Below are 19,341 nucleotides of genomic sequence, written 5' to 3'. Positions count from 1 at the left end.
AACCTCTGGACCTTAGCTGAAGTCTCTATTTTTGGGTATGTTAGAGAGGTAGGTTGGCTTGGCAGGTCGAAAGAGTCGAAAGATTACAACACTTAACATCGCGGGAGAATACTTGTGGCTGATATGATACAAGTCTTACAGTACGCGGTAATAGTCACTGACCTTAGCGGTTTCCTTCTGAGTAAAGCCATTACGACGCTTTATTGCCTTAGGCAGACGGATTGTCCGTCCTAACAATGCTCAACCGGTAGTCGTGGAATACAGCTTGCTGTGACATGGATTGGACAACATATCTAGATTTGCATGATTCAACAAAGTAATAATTCCTTGATGATTGGATTGATCTGCAATATCGGATTTAATATCCCGATACACAATCATGGATTGAGGCTGTCAAAGCCGAGATAAGAGTGACATCATGAATGTACAGAAGCAGAAATGAAAAATAAAACCACCGCAAGAACGTCACGCGTGTCTCAGAGAAGAGAGCTTCTATGAACTACACATCGTCTCTAGCAGAAGGTTTTATAAACCTTCTTCCATACAGGCCAAGCGGCCTGTTCAGCACGTTCCTCCTCAATCAGATGCTGGATATCCAACTCCCGACGACCAGTGTGCAAGTCCATGTCTTTAGCACGCAGGAAGGGCGTCTTGTAATAGATCTTGTAGGCGATGTAGAAAACAAGAACAACAGGCGCGGCCAGGTAGACGGAAAACCAGGCCTCAACCAGCGCGCCTGAAGTCATTTCGCTGTAACCAATAGGTGCAAAGCCGACCCAGAACTGGGCAACCAGCACAAGACAATTGAAGATAAACCCGATCCAGGAGCCGACAAGACCCGCCTGAGATTGGAAAGCGAGCTCGTTCAAGCTGTGGCCCTGCACCTTCCAGGCTTTACGGAAGCGGATGTGGGCGAAACAAACAGAGCCCCAGGTGAAGATGGACGAAAGACCCGAGATAGCCATCATCCACATGAACGCTTCACCCTGCTTGCTAGATGCGGCAAGGAATCCGAGCAAGCCCAAGGCCGATGCGACAAGAATGGCAAAAAGAGGACGTCCCTTACGATCGATGTATGCGAGGAATTGAGGTGCTTGCCTCTGCTCGGCCAGAGCCGCGAGGGTACGCGAGGAGCCGTAAACCGAGGAGTTACCAACGGACAAGACAGCAATCATGATGACGACGTTCATAACGGAGTCAAGACCCGAAATTCCGGCATTCTTGATCGCAATGACGAACGGGGAAGCTTTGGCATCCGCGCTCGACTCGCCCAAAAGCCGTTTGTCGTCGAACGGAACGAGCAGGCCAACCAGAGTGAGCGAGACGATGTAGAACAGACAGATACGCCAGAAAACCTGCTTGACGGCAGTTGGAAGGGACTTGCGAGGATTCGCAGTCTCAGCCGCAGCGAGACCGACCAGCTCAGTACCAGCGAACGCAAATGCAGCGTTGACGAAGACGCTGCAGAGACCTTTGAAACCATTGTTGAAAGCACCCGGCGAGTGCCAGTACTTTCCACCGATATAGCCACCCTTGGGGCCTCCACCGCAGTTCAGAATAATACCAAGTATACTATTTTTTTGTCAGTCGGGCGCAGCTCGAAAGGGATGTTGCGAGATTACTCACATGAAACCAATAACCGCGATGACCTTGACAAGCGAGAAGACAAATTCGGCTTCACCATAACCCTTGACACCGAACAGGTTGATTGACACGATGACAGCCCAGAATATGGCGACCCAAGCGGCATTCGAGATGCTCGACTCCCAGTAATCAACTGTGATAGACGCAGCGACAATTTCCAGGGGCAAGACGATCAGCCATTGGAGAGCATAGTTCCAGCCCATAGCGAAACCCCAAGCAGGATCGATAAAACGGGTTGAGTAGTGCGCGAAAGAACCAGCGACGGGAAACAGCACGGCCATTTCACCCAGCGCATGCACAGTGCAGTAAAGCATGCAACCGATCAAGGCATAAGCGATCAGCACAGACGCCGGACCACCGGTGGATAAAACCTTTCCAGAACCGACGAAGAGACCAGTACCTGAGTGAAAAGACTAGATTAGCAAGGATCATCAAAGCAATGTGCGGGATTTCGAGCGCCAGTCCATACCAATGGAACCACCAATGGCAATCATCTGCAGATGACGATTCTTCAGACTGCGTTGCAGAGGAGAGCTTGCGGTCTTCTGCGCAGCCTGTTCGAGGTCAAAGGTCCCGCCATTCGATCCAGAGGTGTGCGCCGTAACATGCGCGTTAGGGTCCCTCTTGAAGCTGTCCCATATCCGCTGACTCATGCTTCCTTTGGTAGTCTCTGTTTCACCATAGATTGGGGGAGGGTCGGACACCATAGGCTCCGCCTTAGGTTCGATAGAATCTTTCTCCATGATTGTGTAGTTGTTAATGAAGCGAAGATAAATGTGACATGAAGGGGTAAGATAAGTGAAAAGGAGTGAGGTGAGTAGATTGATACAAGATGGAGACTAGGAGTGTACTGTCTAGCGTTCAATGCAGACAGACTATTTAGTCTGAGTAAATGACGAGGGAGAGGCAGATGGGTCGGTATAAATAATTGGAAAAGAGGGCTGTCTATGGGATGATCACATTCTCACTAGGTTAGGTAGACTAGTCTCAAAGACAATAATCATTTTTGCCTCTTTAGTGTCAAGATACGAAGAACGCTTTTGCAGCAAAGGAAAGGTCCCCTCACCCCAGGCGCCACACAGATAGATAGATACCAAGAGTCAGGATATCTGTGGTTGGGCTTACTGGCCGACAGCTTACGCTTTGGCGTGCTGTTCCCTAGGACGGGGGAAGTTAAAAACAGTGAAATTGGCCGGGCCCGGGGTAGACTAGATCCAATTAGACTTTGCTTTAGTAGTTTATTATTCAATGATTTTGATTATTATTATTTACAATGACCCTCGATTTTTGCCATCCATCCTGGACAGGTTTGAAATTATTATTATTGCTCAGTGAACTCACTGAACTGACTGCGGGAATAATGACAGACCACGAGCCATTTCAACTCAAAACTAGACCAGCCGCGTCTTGCATCAAGCTAGTCAGATAATAATAATAATAATAATCATGATAATAATACATATTTCTTTCTAAATATCCTATCCTCAGGGTTAGAACGTTAGAATAACCCGTGACCTAACCAGAAACCATCTGTTATCATCCACCCTTCTGTATGATATCCAGAGCAGACCAACGCCATTTCAATCTGATGATTCCAGGGAAGTAGGGGAAATGGGGCGTAAAAAAGGGAGAGACCAGCATGATTGCATGTTTTCATGCACACAAGAAAGATAACATCGAATTAAATATAAGAGGATGCCAATGCAATACAACGTCCTCTGCCCAGGTAGCAGGTTGGGTTCAGCTTCCATGTATCTAGGATTCTAGATAGTCGCTTGATTTAACAGAGGTTCCACCTGGAGTTAGTGGCTGTACCGCACTACCGCTTCGGGTTAGAGAGTCTATGGGGCACTGGCCAGTGACCAGCAGTCTTGGAGTTGGGGTTGGGCAAGTTTCTTGGTATCATATATCCTGCGAGCCGCGACCGCGGACAACCTGAGACCCGAGCAGGTGCCTCTCCAGATTGGTGAGGATCCATCCAGTTGTGGAGTTGAAACCACCAACTTGCTAAGTTGCTCCAGAGACTCCATAACCACTTATCTATGCATAACCATAGATAGCCCGGAGCGTCTCTGCTATCTAACAGCTCTGTCACAAGGGCTCTTATCACGGCATTGGTAATGGACTGTTGTAACACTAATCTGGACGACTGAGTAGATATTCCGTTTGCAGAGATGACATTCCTATACCAAGGAAACCGCAGACCGCCAAGGATAAGAAAATACTACCTAAGTACTTCTTCGCTTATACAGGGCTCTACATGGCGAATGACTTCGGGGCGAATGGTCGATTGCCAACACAATAGGCTGTCTCGATTCTCTACCTTACTGTGCCATTCGCCGGGATGGTGGCGACATCGCTTGTGATTTGTGAACCATGAGTCCATGGTTAATGAGGGCGATAAGGCATGGATTCCTTGGCCTCCTGCCCTTCTGGAGGCTGGAGCAGAAAAGGAGGGGTGGGGCTCACCGGACAAGCCGTCGTCGCTTTGAGAGGATGAAACCCGCTAATCCTCATTAGGAATTAGTCTCCGCACCACTTCTTCCACGCGATATCCTCCAGTAACCAATCAAAAATTCCATTGGCAGCCCCATAGATAACACTTGCATAGGTATTATTCCTTACATTTGAAACCTACAGTAAGCTCATGATCCTGATATGCACGGAACCGCACGACCAAACACCACGCAGATAAGGGATTGTTTGTGTTTCGATGATTTATAGCACACTCAGGTGATGTCGCTACTTTCCTTCTGGAAGGTCGAGGGAAGAAGGCTGATAACTTGACAGTGCTTACTTCCCGAAAACCATATCCCCGATCATGTACCTGGTTGGCTGTTACCAAACTTACCATAACTACACAGGGCTTAGAGCCACAACGCTACACCTGAAGAGCTTCCTACTCGTCTGTCTCAACCGTGTTAGGGGATCTCCAGATGCACGGAAGCACAGTAATCCTTGAAGTGGTAGGGGCAGATGCCATCGTCCTCACCGGCGCTTGAGCTCTATGCCCAACCTGGCACATAATCAATGTGTTCTGATATTCAGTCGCCTTCCTCAAAAGTTCTGAAGGCGAGGGCTTCGACGCGTTTAATTCAGGTACGATCGAAAGTCCAGGAACGCCTGATTTGCAGGAATAATGATACTTTCAGTAGCACTGTTCTATCGACTGGTACCTACAAAGTAAGATGCGATCGCTTCGGAATCCGTCGGCCATCTTGCATTTCAGCCTGTTGCCCAAATCTTTCTTATGCAGCCCAGGTCACTATTGCCCTGCCATCACCTTACCACTCAGGAATAGGTACCAATAGATAAATGCTAGGGTAATTTATTTTTCCTCGGCCACTAACTGGGCATTTGGCCTCATTACTGTCTGTGCGATTGATCACGCATATGCTGGTGAGTAGTGACCGAGGTCCAGAGTACAACACAGGCTACTTTTTCCTCCCTCAGCCAAGTCTTCCCGAGTGCTTTGACTACTCACCACTCCTCGAAATCATACGGTAGATGAAGTTCATTTCTTACCTTTCGATTCGATGGTCTACGGTGCCCTACTTTGGTTCAAAGTTTCTTCAAAGAACTCTCATTGTCTGCCAGGACCATAATAGTAATTAACAATTGTTCATTGTGTGGCAAGCAAATTCACTGTACTCTGTAGGACTGAAGGAATTACCAAGCCTTAGTGGCTGACTCCTGCTAACGAAGATGGTTGATGAACCGGCTACGGTAACATCGCGCGCAGATGGCGTAGCCCATTAGCCTTTGGGGCGCTTTTGGATTCCAGAAGAACAAAAGTTAGTTCCACGCCCCAAGTTTCCAGAAATCCAGTTTTCCCTCGCCATCAGCAGGGTGTTTTGGACTCCTCGCATTTTGATTTTCACTGGATAAGATGAGAAACTTCGTTCACGTGACGAGATTAATTTGTCGTATGGCTCTCAACGTGAGTACATGAGCCTTGAAAGGAACACAGGACCCTCGTGGCATCGAAAAAGCCAAAAAAAAAGGGTTACACAAATGTCGTGGTTTTCTGCACGGGCCAACCTAATAGTGATATGTTATACTGACATACCATTGAATTTCTATTACCGAATCGAGTGATACAGTGTCTACAAGATGAGTAGAGATCGTAGTTGAAACGCAACGCTTTGGGATTGGGCGCACGACCGGGACTCGACCGGCAACGGGCATCAGTCTCTGGCCGAAAATAAGTTCAACCTACCAAAATCGCGCAATGATATATCCCTGTCTCCAATGATATGGACTTCAGTGTCATATGATGGGGTATTGCTGGTTTCCGTCCCCTTCTCTTTCCTCCCCTTAAATGCTCCAGATCAATGATTGGAGTACAAATGATAGACGCGGTGGGAATTGTCTCATAAACCGCTCTTTGATTCTCCGGATATGCTTTGATGTTGCCGCTTCGCCCCCGTCTCGCTGTGCAAACGCGGGGAATAGCGGAACCTGTTATGTAATAGATTCCACACCGTGATCTGGGGAAATATCTGGGGCAGAGAACCGAGCATAGCAAGACTCACCGGCTGAAATGAGTGGAGATCACTCCAAAAATGATCTCGTCCAACCAGCCTGTTTGCACGGAGTTCAATAAAGATTCCGCTGCCAACCGACGGCGAGTGATCGAAGCAGCGGATGGAGTCTCCCCCAAAATATCCGCGAGCGATCCACTCCGTACTGACAACACGATGGGTATTCGAGGACATGCTATTCGTCGGACTAGCCTTGGAGCCAGCAAATCCGTACCTTTTACCCCAGACTCTACGAATCATGGTTTACTTTGAAGAAGAATAAGGGAAAGATTTACCCCAGGTTTTCCGCATCTTAGCGCCAGTGATCCCCATTCTCAACGATGTCAATGATGCGTCTCCGCTCGTTGACGGGTCAACGGCTTCAGACGGTCACGATTTCCTCCAGGATGGTTCTTGGAGTGACTAACGAAAATAGCTCAATTGGATGTCATGATAGTCATAGGCTTCAACCATACCCCTGCCACTGTCTAGACTCCTGATCAAAGAGCTTGAAGACCAGAAATTGACTTTCTGTTTCTGAGTTCTTGCCTGCAAAGCTTCCCGCTGCACTCACAGCTGTTCCCCTCGCATCTTGCCGAGAATGCCAAGCCAATACCGTTCGTATGGGAGTGTCCGTCTCTCTTTCGATCTCGTCACCCGCCGATTGTACTGCTTCTGTACCGTCCATGGAGACTGTTTCCTTTTCTACGCACGATTCTCACAGAGTCTTGCAACCATGGACAGTACCCAGGCCGGTTCTCATGCTCTTCAGCGGTATCAGCGTCGCTTCTCAAGCTCGGCGAACATGCTTTTGCGACGTCGCATTGGGATGAACTAAGTGAGAATGCAGTGGGACAGGAGACTGCAACCGTGCAAAGGGAACACTTTTGCTATTCAGGTGAAGTTCTATGGGATATCACTGTGATAGTCGTTTGCAAGCCGTGTTCATCATACTGATCGAAAATTAAAAAAAAAAAATGGAAATCAAAAAAATCAGGAGCTGCCAACTGGTCCCTCGCCGCCAGGAATTAACTAAAAGACAATGTCAGGATTGTGCGATCGATGGCGAGAGAGGGACTTCGGCGTTCATACCATGCAGATATTGTTCCCGTTTAGCAGGATCTTAGGAAGCTTGACCTGTGCGCCAGAGTAATCGCTACAATATGTTAATGCTTACACCGTCATTGAAGCGCAGAAACAAAACAGGAGGCATCCTGGAAGAGCTGACGGGCGTATAACCAGCATGACAAGAATGAAAGCATTCACCTACAATTCAGTCACATCTTCCAGAACCATATCTGCAACAAGTCAGTATCTATTAGGACTCTCGACAGATACCGGAGATAACTTACTGACGTAGTCGTCGAATCCAAGTAATGTGCCGGAGAATTCTTTATGTTGTCAGTACCTAGTCGTCGCAACCACTGTAGTCGCATACCTTTGTCACCCTTCATGACGACCCAGATTCTCGATCCCACACACTTATCGATCAATTCTGCCAACCTGTTAATGACACAAGTCTATGTATACACGTGGAGGTGGTTATGAAGGTTACCCAAAGGAAGGAGTTGGGACGCCATTGTGCTCGAAGTGTTCTATGGCCAGAATCTATCGCGCTCTCCTCACAGCTGCGTCCTTACACTTAAGAGTCCACCTTTAATAGTAAAGAGAATATCCGTATCAAAGTGTTATACGTTGTATAGAAAATGAAGCCTCAAGCGGATCTTTGAGCATTCCACCAGACGATCTTGGAGGGCAAGGGAGCAAGTTTATCCGATCCGAAGTTCAACCCAATCACATCTATCGCCGATCCTTCTCCGCTCATCCTTAGTATCTCCGATCTGATACATCTATACAAACCCTGCCACTGAATACATGGCATGAAAAGGTCGACTACCTGATTATCTACTACAGTGGACTCTGGTGGAGTATTGCTTTATAATTAGCCAGCCTATGCACGATACTGTGTAAATCGCTCACAAGGGTCATGTTACTTTGCTCGTCTCCTCGAGTAAAGCAAGTCGGACCACCTCGAGTATCGCGTCGAGAACTAGGGTCACGGCTTTGCCCAGCGCATAACCAGCGTGTGGACTACAATGATCTAATTAGCCCTAACGTTCAGGTACATTACCAGCAGAAGAGCGCAGCATGATACCCCCCACACGCCTGTGTGGAACGTGCTTCCCAAGAAGCCTCGGGACACCAAAATTTCAAAGATGCACATCCAGATGCTGGGCTGCATCTCATGATTTCAAGACAGGCACTTGGCTCTTAAGCCTAGAAAGGCACTTCGGCCTTCCTAGTATCTGTCTCGACTTGACCCAGCAGTCACGGCAAACGCGTCCAGCCCCCACTTCAAAGGCTCTTGCCAAGGAGTTCAATGGATTGCAGTCCGACTTGAAGTTCTCGCATTGGTTGAATGGGCTTTGGCATGGAAAGCAAAGCTACATGCGAAGACATGCATTGTCGACGCTCGCTAGAGAAACTGCGAAAAGCGATCAAAGATTTTTTTCCGGACGGCCTGACGAATTTGGCCCGAGAAGGCTAAAAATGAACTGCTGCGTCGAACTCTCAAGACGCTCGTTTAGCAATGCCCCGATAACGCAATCAATTGCTAGTCCTTCCAACCACGAAGGTAATTCTGGTCATACCAGCCAATGCCAGTCGTACACCAATGCAGATGTCTCCCGGAGTATCGTGCCTGTGGATGAAACACGGGCCGAGACAGCAGTATGCGAGAAGTTCCTCGTTGCGCAACAGTCTCTTGCGTTAACCATTCCTCCGGGCCCCAAGTTCTGGAGCCACCGGCTGCGTAAGGCTCCCAACGGGAAAGACATCATCGTGCACTATTGCAAGTCCCTTAAAAAGACTGAGGAGGTAGCAAAATACTTCTTGAAAGATGATGTAATAGGTTTTGACATGGAATGGAAACCGCAGTCAAGCAGATCTGCCAGCATTCAGAACAACGTCTCGTTGATACAGATTGCAAATGCGGAGCGAATTGCCCTCTTCCAAATTGCACTGTTCAAACCCGCGAGAACACCGGAAGACTTCATTTCGCCTTCTCTACGAAACATTCTTGAATCACCAAAAATTACGAAGGCTGGAGTAGCGATTAAGGCGGACTGTACGCGACTAAAGAACTTTCTCGGCATCAATGTTCGTGGGATTTTCGAACTCAGTCACCTGTACAAGTTGGTCAAGTACTGCCAGTCAGATCCAGCTCTCATCAACAGAAGACCTGTCAATCTAAGCGAGCAGGTCGAAGAGCACTTTGGTCTACCTCTAGCAAAGGATGATGATGTCCGATGCGGTGATTGGACCACTGCACTAAACTACCGTCAAGTTCAGTGTGAGTTCTCTTGAACCTGATTTTGTTTCGAGAGTACTAATGGCTCTCTCTATAGATGCTGCAACCGACTCGTATGCATGTCTGTGTCTTTTCAATACTATGGACGCCAAGCGCAGGGCCTTGACTCCGATGCCCCCTTTACCAGCACATGCTGAGCTGGACCAGCCGATTCGCCTAGTAGAAGAGCTTGATGTTGAAACAACCAACAACAAACCGGTTGAATCTCAGTTCATCAAGCCGGCAGTGCGTCTTGAGACCGAGGACGATGCTTCTAAAATAACACCCTCCGCACGCACCATGTGAATTTCTGAAACCTGGTGTCCGACATTATTTCAGGTAGTCTGTTGATATGATTTTGTGTTGGAAAAATACCCCTGTGTAGCATTCAGCGTCATTGCATAATAGAAACTGCGTTTCCAGTTTCCGGTCATCTTTTACCAGGCCAAGCAAGCTATGTATACGCAAATGAGCGAGACTTTGCAAGTGCCATTGATTTCGCTTGAATCGAAATTTTGAGATTATCATACAAAAAACTAGCAGTGGGTATATATCACAAGCTGGTCAACCCCGTCAACTTGCCAAGAAGCCATAATATCGAGGCTTGATGAGATGCGGGCGAATTGACACCCTGCACCGAACATTGATATGCTCATAATGAATGTACATTAATTCACCCCCTCAGCGGCAGGACCTTAGATGGTATTACCTCTTGTCGACAGAGTGGACACTCGGGTTTCTCGCGTACCCAATCGCGAATACACGTCCAACAGAAGACATGTCCACATGTTGTGACACTGGGATCTTTGTATAATTCCAGACAAAGCGTGCACTTGCTCTGTTGCCGGGAAGGAATCCACGGAATGACATTCGAATCTTCTGAAAGATCATATCGAGCTGTAGAAGCAGGAAGAAGCGGAAGGTTGTAAGGGTTCTGAATGGAGCGGATCAAGGAGTCGTCTTGTGTCTTGGAACGAGCCACTTCGGTCTCAATACCCTCTCCCTCTTGTTGCATACTAAGGCCGAGTTTTCGAATATGCAGAATGCCTTGTACCGCGATCTGAAGGACAAGCAAAACCCCCAAGACCTCGTACCCTACTCTCTGTTCATTTTCCTCGAGTTTCTTCGTGAACACGTATCGCAGTCCCCAGAAGCGTTTCGACAAATGGTAATAGGAGCCAGTGAAATAAAAGGTTGCTATACTTAGGGCGTAAATAGGTGAAAGCGAGGTGATCGAGTCGAGATGCTCGAGAATGTACTTCTGGACTCGAAGTGCGGTGAAGAAAGACTGCTTCTTCGAAGCATTTTCCTTGGTAAATCTTAATTCTTCTGCTTTCTGCTGCGCTTTCAGTTGTTGCCGGGCGATGCTACGCTCCAATTTCGCGCGCAGTCGCTGGCGAAACCCGGGGAGAATCCGCTGAAGCGCCCACGGTACTAGGATGCTACTCAGAATGTAACCCGCTCTTCGGTGAATCGCGGGGAGCTGCAGTGTATCATCTTCCAGTTGCACGAGGTCGCAATACTCCTCTCCCAGAGTCCGATTGCCAATTAACGTCGTCAGAGAGAAGTATAGAATTTCGGTCAGGTGTTTGATGGCGTCTGAGTGGATATGAGCAAAGCGTGCGCCACGGAGAGAACGGATAATCGCTTGTGCCTGGTTGACCAGACTGGAAGTTAGGAAAACGTCCTTTTCATGGGAGCGGATAATATCCGGTGACGTTGCGAAGGGGTAGAAATGGGCGGAGGAGCTCAGACTCGGCGGAGATGTGGGAGTAGGTAAGGAGAGTTTGAGATCTTCGTCTGCCATATTGAATCCTGAAAGTTGTAGAGAAGGGGCAAAGAAACGAGATAATCACAGTTAAGGAATTAGTCAGGCAAGTGACATCGTGATATTTGCTGGCAATTGTGCTTCATCTCTTCCCCATAGCGGAGAGCTCCCCGGTACGACCGCAACTCGGGGATGAGTACGAAATGCCTCGGTAATTCCCACGTGACTCTTATCACGTTATCTCCAGCTCACGTGGGGCAGGAGATTCCATTTTTGGATTTCACGACTCTGCAGACATCACACTAAGCCTACGAAGGACTGGCGCTTCCGAAACTAGAAGCCGCGCGGAGCCGCCGAAGCCGTCGTCTGTCCCTGAGCTTCTGCATCAATTAATCTACAAAGGTCTAGTCCAGCCCATGACGATTAATTTTTGGCAGTAGTTTCTCACCCCTAGTCACTCTTTTGCTTCAATTCTAGCGCTTGGTTCTCTTGTTCGATTGGAAACAAGTCTTCTCCATCACATCCGGCTTGTTCTTCTCACCCTCGCCTTGTTGTAACTCCTATTTAGGTGCTGATTCGCAGGGCCGCTTTTTCGATGGAATATGGGTCCTGATCAACATGCTCAACTTGACGGCTTCAGTCTTTTCCTCCCTTTCCCCTATCGGGTTGCAGTAATACTGGTTGCTGGTGCGTATTTCGCTCTCCTATCGGTCAATTATCATATGTAATATTAATATCCGTGGCTTAGGATTCTGGGGTTGGGGTGCCAACCTTCAATATCTCTCTCGGGCGAATATTGTGAGTTGTCCCCTCCATTCCCTCAAATACAGAGAATCTCGTACGGAATCATATGCTTACTCTCTCTAGGATTTACCGGCCCTCATCCGTTATCCCGCCCGTCAAACTCCTCAACAACCTCCTCACCATACTTCTACTTACCGGCTCGCTACCCTTTTGACCGCCCCTCTCCTGTTCTCCCTCCTTATCTTCTGGGTGTTTACCCACGGCTCAGCTGAGCGAGTGGAGTCATTAGACTTCATTCCGCAGTCGTATCTATTTATATTCCTCATTCTACTCGTTCTGCCCGTCAACCGTTTGTCACGGTCTGGACGAAGTCGGTTTCTTAGGTCTTTGCGGCGCATTAGTGTAGGAGGATTGGCGCAGCCTCAGGATGGTAAATTTGGAGACATACTGCTGGCAGATGCTCTTACCAGCTACGCCAAAATCTTGGGGGACCTCTATGTTACATTCTGCATGTTCTTCACTCCGGATATTTCAAGCACCTCGAAACCGAATCGCAGTTGCGGAAACGATTATGTGGTCCCCATCATCATCGCTCTCCCCAGCATGATCCGACTGCGGCAGTGTCTAACTGAATATCTTCGTGTGCACCGGACGGATCAAATAGGGGAAAATAAAGGAACACAGCACCTGGCAAACGCTTTGAAATATGCCACTGCATTCCCGGTTATTATTCTTGCGGCCAAGCTTAGGAATTACAATCCTTTGGAGTTCTATGGGTTCAGCGAAATGAGCGTTTCCCGGCTGCTGTATGTATAACCCAACTCTCTATGCTTAGATCGGAAGAGATCGCAACTAACAATTGTTTGTATCTCAGCACTTTCTTCACTTTCATCAACTCTACCTACTCCTTTTACTGGGACATAAGCAAGGATTGGGATTTGACTCTCTTCACTTCTTCTCGCGCCGATCCGGACTGTCCTTATGGCCTGCGCCGCCATCGATTCTTCGCTGATCGGCTCTACTATGCCGCAATTCTTGCTGACCTACTCATTCGATTTTCCTGGGTCACTCGGTTCTTACCGGGTTTTGTCTGGCTTACCGAGAAGGAGTGTGGCATCTTCCTACTCATGGCCTTGGAAGTCGCCAGAAGATGGATGTGGGTCTTTTTCCGAGCAGAAGCAGAAATGAGTAAGTCATCATCTCCAATTCTGTGCTCGCTCGATGCTAATTCGGAATCTGCAGTAAGAAACAGTCGTGATCCAGTCATGGGCGACATCCTTCTCGGCGAGTTCAACCGCAAACTGGACTCCGACTGAAACAATTCCGCAGGTCTTCACAGTTACCTCCTATCAATGACATGACACTTCCCCAAGATAGACCGATGCGCGCTTTACATACTTTCCGGGTTGTATGTTGTTCCAAGGCTTCGCTCGCGTCTTTAATCTTTATCTGCTTGAGCCCTTTTCCTACCCTGTCGTTCCAACATTTCGCTCCTTGCTTCATCTTGGTATTGAATTATGTCCGCTTTTGGCAGCTTCTTTGCTTGTAAATACTGACGTCGCAAGCCTGTTGGTATGTATCATATATCCGAGCGTTCTGGAGTTGTCCTCTTCCGCGTCTTTTTCCTGGTCTGCAATAATACACAGCGAGCATATAGACAATTATCAGGCTTATCATTAACAGAAGGCTAGTATCAACCATTGAGAAGGAAAATGAGAATGTACATAATCAATCACAGCCCTGTCCGTCTTGACTCAGCCAATCTGCAGTCAACTCTTTGTCAGAATCAAACAGGAGATAAGATGCCACGAGCATGGCCATGTGACTTGTATAGAGACATGAATATTAACTTAAGTATATGTTAAACGAGATCCTGTATGTATGGCTCGAAAGTTGTGAACCCGAGATAGGGAAATATGAAAATGGAAAGAAAATATGAAAAAAACAATGCATGTTTCGACGCCCGTTGAAAGTCCAATCATCTATGACCGTTGTCCGATTGAGGGGCATGGCTTTCAAAAAGGTCCTCCAGGAAAGCACTGGGAGTTCGTCCATGGGTAGGAGAGGCAAGATTCAACGAGCTGGTAGAGCCTGCGACATACGAATGCCTGGTGGGAGGATCGTAGTGAGTGTCATGTAGACCGCCAGGCGATAGACCCGGCGACCTAGGAGGGCTCGGATTAGATTTGGTGCGAATGTAGCCCTGCGAGTGGGGTCGCATTTCTGGCATCGAGTATGGGATGTTCTGACTCCCCGTGGGCGCAGCGTTTCCTGCAGCATAGTAGCCCGCCGGAAGGTAGCTAGATCCTCTGTTTCCGCTTGTATGCATTCCGGCGCCAGCGGTCGGAGAGAAGAAAAGACCGCTACCGGTACTGGGGATATTGGATGCTCTTGGATTGTAGCTGCTGCGGTGGTGTGGGGGTAGCTTTTCAAGTGACATGCTCGCAGGTACAGCGCGGGAATGCCTTGATGACCTCTTCCTCTTGGACCGAAGGAGTCCTTTCTTTTCTGAGGCGTGCATCAACGCGGCGCGGCGGACGGATCGGTTGACCGACCATGCGACGAGCCCACGCCATGCCAGCACCGCGAGCCCAATGAAACCTAGGGCTGCACCTACAGCAATAAAAACTGTCCCTTCGGGCGTGTTCGACTTTTGCATGTACGGCGCATCCGCTGTCGGTGGCACGGTCACCACAGGGAAGCCGTCTGTAGAGGTTGCAGATGTTGCAGTCGAGCCCGCTAAGTCGGTGGTAGAAGTCGCTGAATCGGTAGTTGTAGAAGCCTCCGTGGTTGAGGTTTTACTACTCGTCGAAGCTTCTGTAGTTGTCGCATCTGTAGTTGTGGCATCAGTCGTCGATTTCGAATCGGTGGTCTTCCCCGCGTTTGTAGTCGCTGGATCTGTGGCCTTCGTGCCCTCGGTCGTCTGCGCAGTAGTTGCAGCAACGTCGGTATTGGGATCCTGTTGGGCAGAGGCCAGTTGAGCCAACAAGACGATCAGGAGAAATAGAAGCAACGTAACGGAGCGCTGATGGGGCTTTGCACGCCCCACATTGAGGAATCTCATCGTCGGAGGGGTTAAGCAGTCGTTCAAGCGCAAGTATGTGAACGTTTCCTTTCAGACGAGGAGTATGAATTCCGACCAATGGATCACGTCGTTCAGCACATTGATAGAGTCTGTCGCACGCGCGATCATAAACAAATGTAATCAATCCCTCAAGGGGAGGTGCAGTTCTCTCCAGCAGGCCTTAGGGTGCAAGTCTGTACCAGTGTTCTGGAGCCAAACAATTCAACTCTGCGACAACGCTCGTTGAGTGAGAAAAAGGCCAGGAAGACACTGAATATTGAAAAGCAACGAAGAGCGAGGGACAGCTGCAGAAATGCAGCTCAGAAACTTCGATGGAATTGAGGCTTTGGTTAGTCTCACTACCACCGTAAATTATCGATGCGCCCTCGCTGGCTGGTTGTTGACCCCGTGCCTGGCTTCTGCCTCAGGCGCCAAAGTCGAGGCTGTGGAGGCGGAGTAACCCACGTGATTTCTATATATAGGCATTAAAGTACTGTCCTCCTCTTCTTATCTTCTATTTCGCTTATTCAGATTCGATGAAGCCTTTCTCCATGTGTATCCATGCTTCGTGAGAGCCGGATTCAGGTGTGACCCATCTTGATGATACTCCAAATGAAATTGACACGACAAATATACATGATATAAAGGCCAGTTGCCTTGATACAGCATGCTGGGTTGGCTCTCGGTTGGACATTGCGCAGCTACTGCAAATATGGTATAAGAGACAATGATAGCCAATAATATGTTCGCTGCAATGGTAATAATCAAATAATCCCAACTAGTGATCATTGCTGTTTCTTCTGCACGCTGGCGGACGTATCCTTTTCAAATGCCGCATAGGGAACTTCAAGACTCGTAAGAGCTCGAATACCAACGTATAAGATCATCAGGAAGAAAAAGGCTGCAAGAAAGCCCATAAAGAGACCTAGAAGCGGTCAGTCACTACATATGAACGTTGCGGAAAACCTTCAGAGATCGTACCTGGGGTAAGGTATTGGTACTCTCGAAAAAGAGATTTGTTAGATGCAGGAGTACTTTGACTTCCGTGGGCTGAGTAGTCCCGCTTCAGCTCCATGCGAAGAGGGTCCTGATAACTGTCCTCAGCTTTATAAACGACACCCTCGGATCCTTCAAACTCCCTCGGCGATGTCACGTAGAGAAGCGTATACTTCTTCGAAGAAGGGATTCGGTCAATGATATCGGCAAGGAGGCCATCTTTGTCATCCGTCAGAACGAACATGCAATGTCAGAATATGATGCATTCGATCACAAACCGTTGTCTGAAAGTTGCTGGGCTCGATCGGCTCCCAGCGAGAGCATAGGAAAGTCCACATAGATGATGCGAGGTTCCGCCCCGAACTCGGAAGGATAAGAACTCGCTATATAGTCTTGTCAGTTTCGACCTCTTAAAGCTTATAAGCCTCTCGAACTCACCAGATGCATCGATCAAAGTAGACTGTGCCCCGCATTCCTTTTCGATAATACTTTGGATCCGCTTTGCCTCCAAAACACCTGCAACCTCCTTGACAATCATACTGGATCTGATTGCTTTGTCCTTCCCGGTCAGCTTTGCGCCCAGGCGGGGCGCGGACTTGCGAGTCGCGAAATCGCTGCTGTGCACACCAGGCTGAGACGCAATAACATAGTAATCCGAAGGACAGGTGCTCAGTTGTGAACTAAGATCCTCCAATACACCGGTGGCGGCCTTGATATTTGATGAAGTAGCGAGTATCCTAGAAGGAGCTTGTTAGCTGGATGCAGGTATGTATGGCCCGCGACTCCGAAGCTCAAGTAGCTCCTGGACAACGTACTCGGACGTAGAAGCTAGGAAGAACGGAGATGTATCCCGGAATGCATTTGCACTCGCTGCCCCAAGAGCAAGCAGCGTAAGTCTTCCTAAGCGCATTGTGGTGATCTGACTGATTGCAAGCGAGCAGAATGCAGGCTGAGGATGATGTTGCTTCAGTAGAGCCAACCTGGAGGCTTGGCCGATGAGCTCGGAGGCGGTCGAGCCAACCACCGACTAGACAAGGTTTAGTTTTATCGGCCGCAATAACCATATCAGCAACGTTTTTCTTTTCAGTCCTTTTTTTTTTTATATGGACCAAAATTGTTATGAGATTGGAATTAATTGAATATAGAGTATTACTATCGCTTTAATTGATTTTCTTAAGACCAACCATCACACTACGCAGGGAAAATGGGGCCACAAGCCAAAAAACGCAAGTTGACCCCCAAGGTCGAAGAGATCAATTTCGACCCTGCCGATCGGCAGGAATTCCTCACAGGATTTCGAAAGAGAAAACAGCAGCGGATACGGCATGCACAGGAACTTGCAGCAAAGAGAGCCCGAGAGGAGAAAAGGCTAGAACGGAAGAAGGTTTGTACTCATTGGTCCCACGGCCTGGATGATGAGTGAAAGCATGCTGACTTGACTCAATCCAGATCCGTGAAGAGAGAGCCACAGAATATGAGCGGGCACTTGAAGAGCATCGGAGGCAGCTCGAAATGCTGAGGAAACAAAATGGCGACAGTGACGAAGAAACAAATTCCAGCAATGGGGATGTAGACGAGCAGGATGAATGGGAAGGATTCGCTGAGCCTCCTGCAGTTGACTACGAAGCCGAATATATCGATGAAGACAAATATACCACCGTTACTGTCGAAGAGATGGATGCCTCCAGAGAAGGCTTACTCAGGGCGGAGGAGGGCGACAAGGCAGACGAGGATGAGGACGAGCAAACGAAACGAAGGTCGGAAGCCGATGTCAAATCCACAACCACAAAATCAGCCGAGAAGAAAACGAAGGAGAACAACAAGCCGAAAAAGAAGAAAAAGAAGTTCCGATACGAAAGTAAGGAGGAGCGCAAAGTTACTCTTATGAAGCAGCGGCAAGCCAAATCGAGAAAGGCCAAGGCTCGACGAGAACGAGAATAGTGATTCCCGAGTTAGATTCGTTAAAGAACGCTTCGAGCAAACCTAAGATATCACACTTCCATTAAATATGCTCTATGTACCTCAAACAATGAATATATGTAAAGGACAGGAAAGGGTCCAAGCTGCAAAGACGAGCCGATCTCCAGCATGAGATGATAACGGCGAAAGAGAACCCATTAAATTGTTTCCTGCCGAGAAAGAGAATAGCAAGGAAGGCTGTGATTTGCGAATAAAGCTGATATCCGTTGGAACAAAGGCTGGATCCAATATCTTTCCGAGTGTACGCCGCTGTGCGAGATTATCTTTACACGTTGCTGATAGAGACCTCCAGGTCGTGGAGATCCTTCTGCAACTCAGCATATTTCTTGGCCATCTCCTCATACTTGCTCTCCCACTGATCACGAGAGGCTTCCAGAGCCTGCACCTTGCGTTCGTAATGCCCAGCCTTAACGTCGGTTTGGCGAAGTCTAGCATCCCAGAGTCAGCAAAATCGACCTTTAGTGAATATGGCAGGATTAGGCCAAGTCATACTTCTCGTTTGTCTCCCGCAAATTCCGGTCAGCTTCCTCGGCCTCTTCTTCTAGCAACTGCACCCGCCTCTGAAGGGCCTCGTTCTGAGTGTCGTGCTGAGCACTCTGGTTGGCAGACTCCTTGGCCTCCTTAAGCGCAGCCTCGAGCTTCTCGACCTCACCCTCCAAAAGCTGGTTCCGGTGGTTGAGAGATGTGATCTCCTGCTCCTTTGCCAAATTCTCTTGCTCCAGAGTCTTCACTTTAGCCTTGAGCTCTTCCACTTTGTTCTGGGCCTCATCAGCCTCGAGGCGGAGGGCGTTCATTCTCTAGAAGAAACATCGTCGGGTCAGTCTCAACCCTTCCGTTAAAATATCATTTATTCAGAACTATAGTATTTGCTCGTCCTGTGCTCCACTCAAAGAAGATCTGTCCCTAGATAGGGTACATGAAGCAAGGGCGGAAAGTGGTACATTTCCGTTTCTCAACAGCTTTCAAGCTACCCCGCCGAAAGGGATCAGGGGAGAAGCTTACCTCCTTGATCTTATCCATTTTGGCAACGAAATGCTGATTTGCAACGACAAAATCTATGTATCAGAGAAAGTAGAGTGGGTTTCAAGGCAGAAAGGCTTTCGCTCAGCGAGAAACCAGGTGGGAAAGTGGACAACAAGGAGGTACGAGTTGGAGGGATGTGGTTTGGGAATTGGAGATCACGAGAGAGGAATAGTAAGGCCTAAGAAGTGGAGGACCTCCTTTACCCGTTTGGCGGTCAGCCAACAAAACACCTAGCCAAAAATAGACTAGC

The 19,341-nt window shown here is 48.4% G+C and overlaps 9 protein-coding genes across 9 annotated transcripts; 3 read left to right on the top strand and 6 right to left on the bottom strand.

Moving 5' to 3' along the window:
* Positions 1-512: 512 nt before the first annotated feature.
* Positions 513-2,387, bottom strand: ALT_3001 (amino acid permease GAP1; the record flags this gene model as incomplete). Its single annotated transcript, XM_033563601.2, has 3 exons — positions 513-1,572; positions 1,627-2,044; positions 2,114-2,387. The coding sequence occupies 3 exons, from the start codon at positions 2,385-2,387 to the stop codon at positions 513-515; spliced, it is 1,752 nt and encodes a 583-aa protein (XP_033419492.1).
* Positions 2,388-7,160: 4,773 nt separating this feature from the next.
* ALT_3000 (RNA-binding protein LSM5) lies at positions 7,161-7,747 on the bottom strand (the record flags this gene model as incomplete). Its single annotated transcript, XM_033563600.1, has 6 exons — positions 7,161-7,199; positions 7,260-7,323; positions 7,438-7,465; positions 7,520-7,558; positions 7,606-7,662; positions 7,723-7,747. 6 exons carry the CDS (start codon positions 7,745-7,747, stop codon positions 7,161-7,163), a joined length of 252 nt encoding a protein of 83 aa, XP_033419491.1.
* Positions 7,748-8,717: 970 nt separating this feature from the next.
* On the top strand, positions 8,718-9,822 carry ALT_2999 (3'-5' exonuclease; the record flags this gene model as incomplete). The annotated part of the gene is made up of 2 exons (XM_033563599.1): positions 8,718-9,519; positions 9,575-9,822. 2 exons carry the CDS (start codon positions 8,718-8,720, stop codon positions 9,820-9,822), a joined length of 1,050 nt encoding a protein of 349 aa, XP_033419490.1.
* A 367-nt stretch (positions 9,823-10,189) lies between these two features.
* On the bottom strand, positions 10,190-11,323 carry pex10 (ubiquitin-protein ligase peroxin 10; the record flags this gene model as incomplete). Its single annotated transcript, XM_033563598.2, has 1 exon — positions 10,190-11,323. One exon carries the CDS (start codon positions 11,321-11,323, stop codon positions 10,190-10,192), a length of 1,134 nt encoding a protein of 377 aa, XP_033419489.2.
* A 563-nt stretch (positions 11,324-11,886) lies between these two features.
* On the top strand, positions 11,887-13,344 carry ALT_2997 (EXS domain-containing protein; the record flags this gene model as incomplete). Its single annotated transcript, XM_033563597.2, has 5 exons — positions 11,887-11,971; positions 12,033-12,082; positions 12,152-12,834; positions 12,903-13,216; positions 13,271-13,344. The coding sequence occupies 5 exons, from the start codon at positions 11,887-11,889 to the stop codon at positions 13,342-13,344; spliced, it is 1,206 nt and encodes a 401-aa protein (XP_033419488.1).
* Positions 13,345-14,006: 662 nt separating this feature from the next.
* On the bottom strand, positions 14,007-15,092 carry ALT_2996 (uncharacterized protein; the record flags this gene model as incomplete). Its single annotated transcript, XM_033563596.1, has 1 exon — positions 14,007-15,092. The coding sequence occupies one exon, from the start codon at positions 15,090-15,092 to the stop codon at positions 14,007-14,009; it is 1,086 nt and encodes a 361-aa protein (XP_033419487.1).
* Positions 15,093-15,877: 785 nt separating this feature from the next.
* Positions 15,878-16,998, bottom strand: ALT_2995 (Ac45/VOA1 transmembrane domain-containing protein; the record flags this gene model as incomplete). The annotated part of the gene is made up of 5 exons (XM_033563595.1): positions 15,878-16,017; positions 16,074-16,307; positions 16,367-16,471; positions 16,527-16,825; positions 16,904-16,998. 5 exons carry the CDS (start codon positions 16,996-16,998, stop codon positions 15,878-15,880), a joined length of 873 nt encoding a protein of 290 aa, XP_033419486.1.
* A 294-nt stretch (positions 16,999-17,292) lies between these two features.
* ALT_2994 (rRNA-processing protein RRP17) lies at positions 17,293-18,029 on the top strand (the record flags this gene model as incomplete). Its single annotated transcript, XM_033563594.1, has 2 exons — positions 17,293-17,472; positions 17,538-18,029. The coding sequence occupies 2 exons, from the start codon at positions 17,293-17,295 to the stop codon at positions 18,027-18,029; spliced, it is 672 nt and encodes a 223-aa protein (XP_033419485.1).
* Positions 18,030-18,333: 304 nt separating this feature from the next.
* ALT_2993 (tropomyosin) lies at positions 18,334-18,862 on the bottom strand (the record flags this gene model as incomplete). Its single annotated transcript, XM_033563593.2, has 2 exons — positions 18,334-18,496; positions 18,561-18,862. The coding sequence occupies 2 exons, from the start codon at positions 18,860-18,862 to the stop codon at positions 18,334-18,336; spliced, it is 465 nt and encodes a 154-aa protein (XP_033419484.2).
* Between the last annotated feature and the right edge of the window lie 479 nt (positions 18,863-19,341).

The sequence above is a fragment of the Aspergillus lentulus genome (genome assembly GCF_001445615.1).
Source record: "Aspergillus lentulus DNA, contig: Alt05, strain: IFM 54703, whole genome shotgun sequence".
Classification (NCBI taxonomy): domain Eukaryota; kingdom Fungi; phylum Ascomycota; class Eurotiomycetes; order Eurotiales; family Aspergillaceae; genus Aspergillus; species Aspergillus lentulus.
The sequence above is the reverse complement of the archived record's forward strand: the minus strand, read 5'-3'. Positions and strand labels throughout refer to the sequence as shown.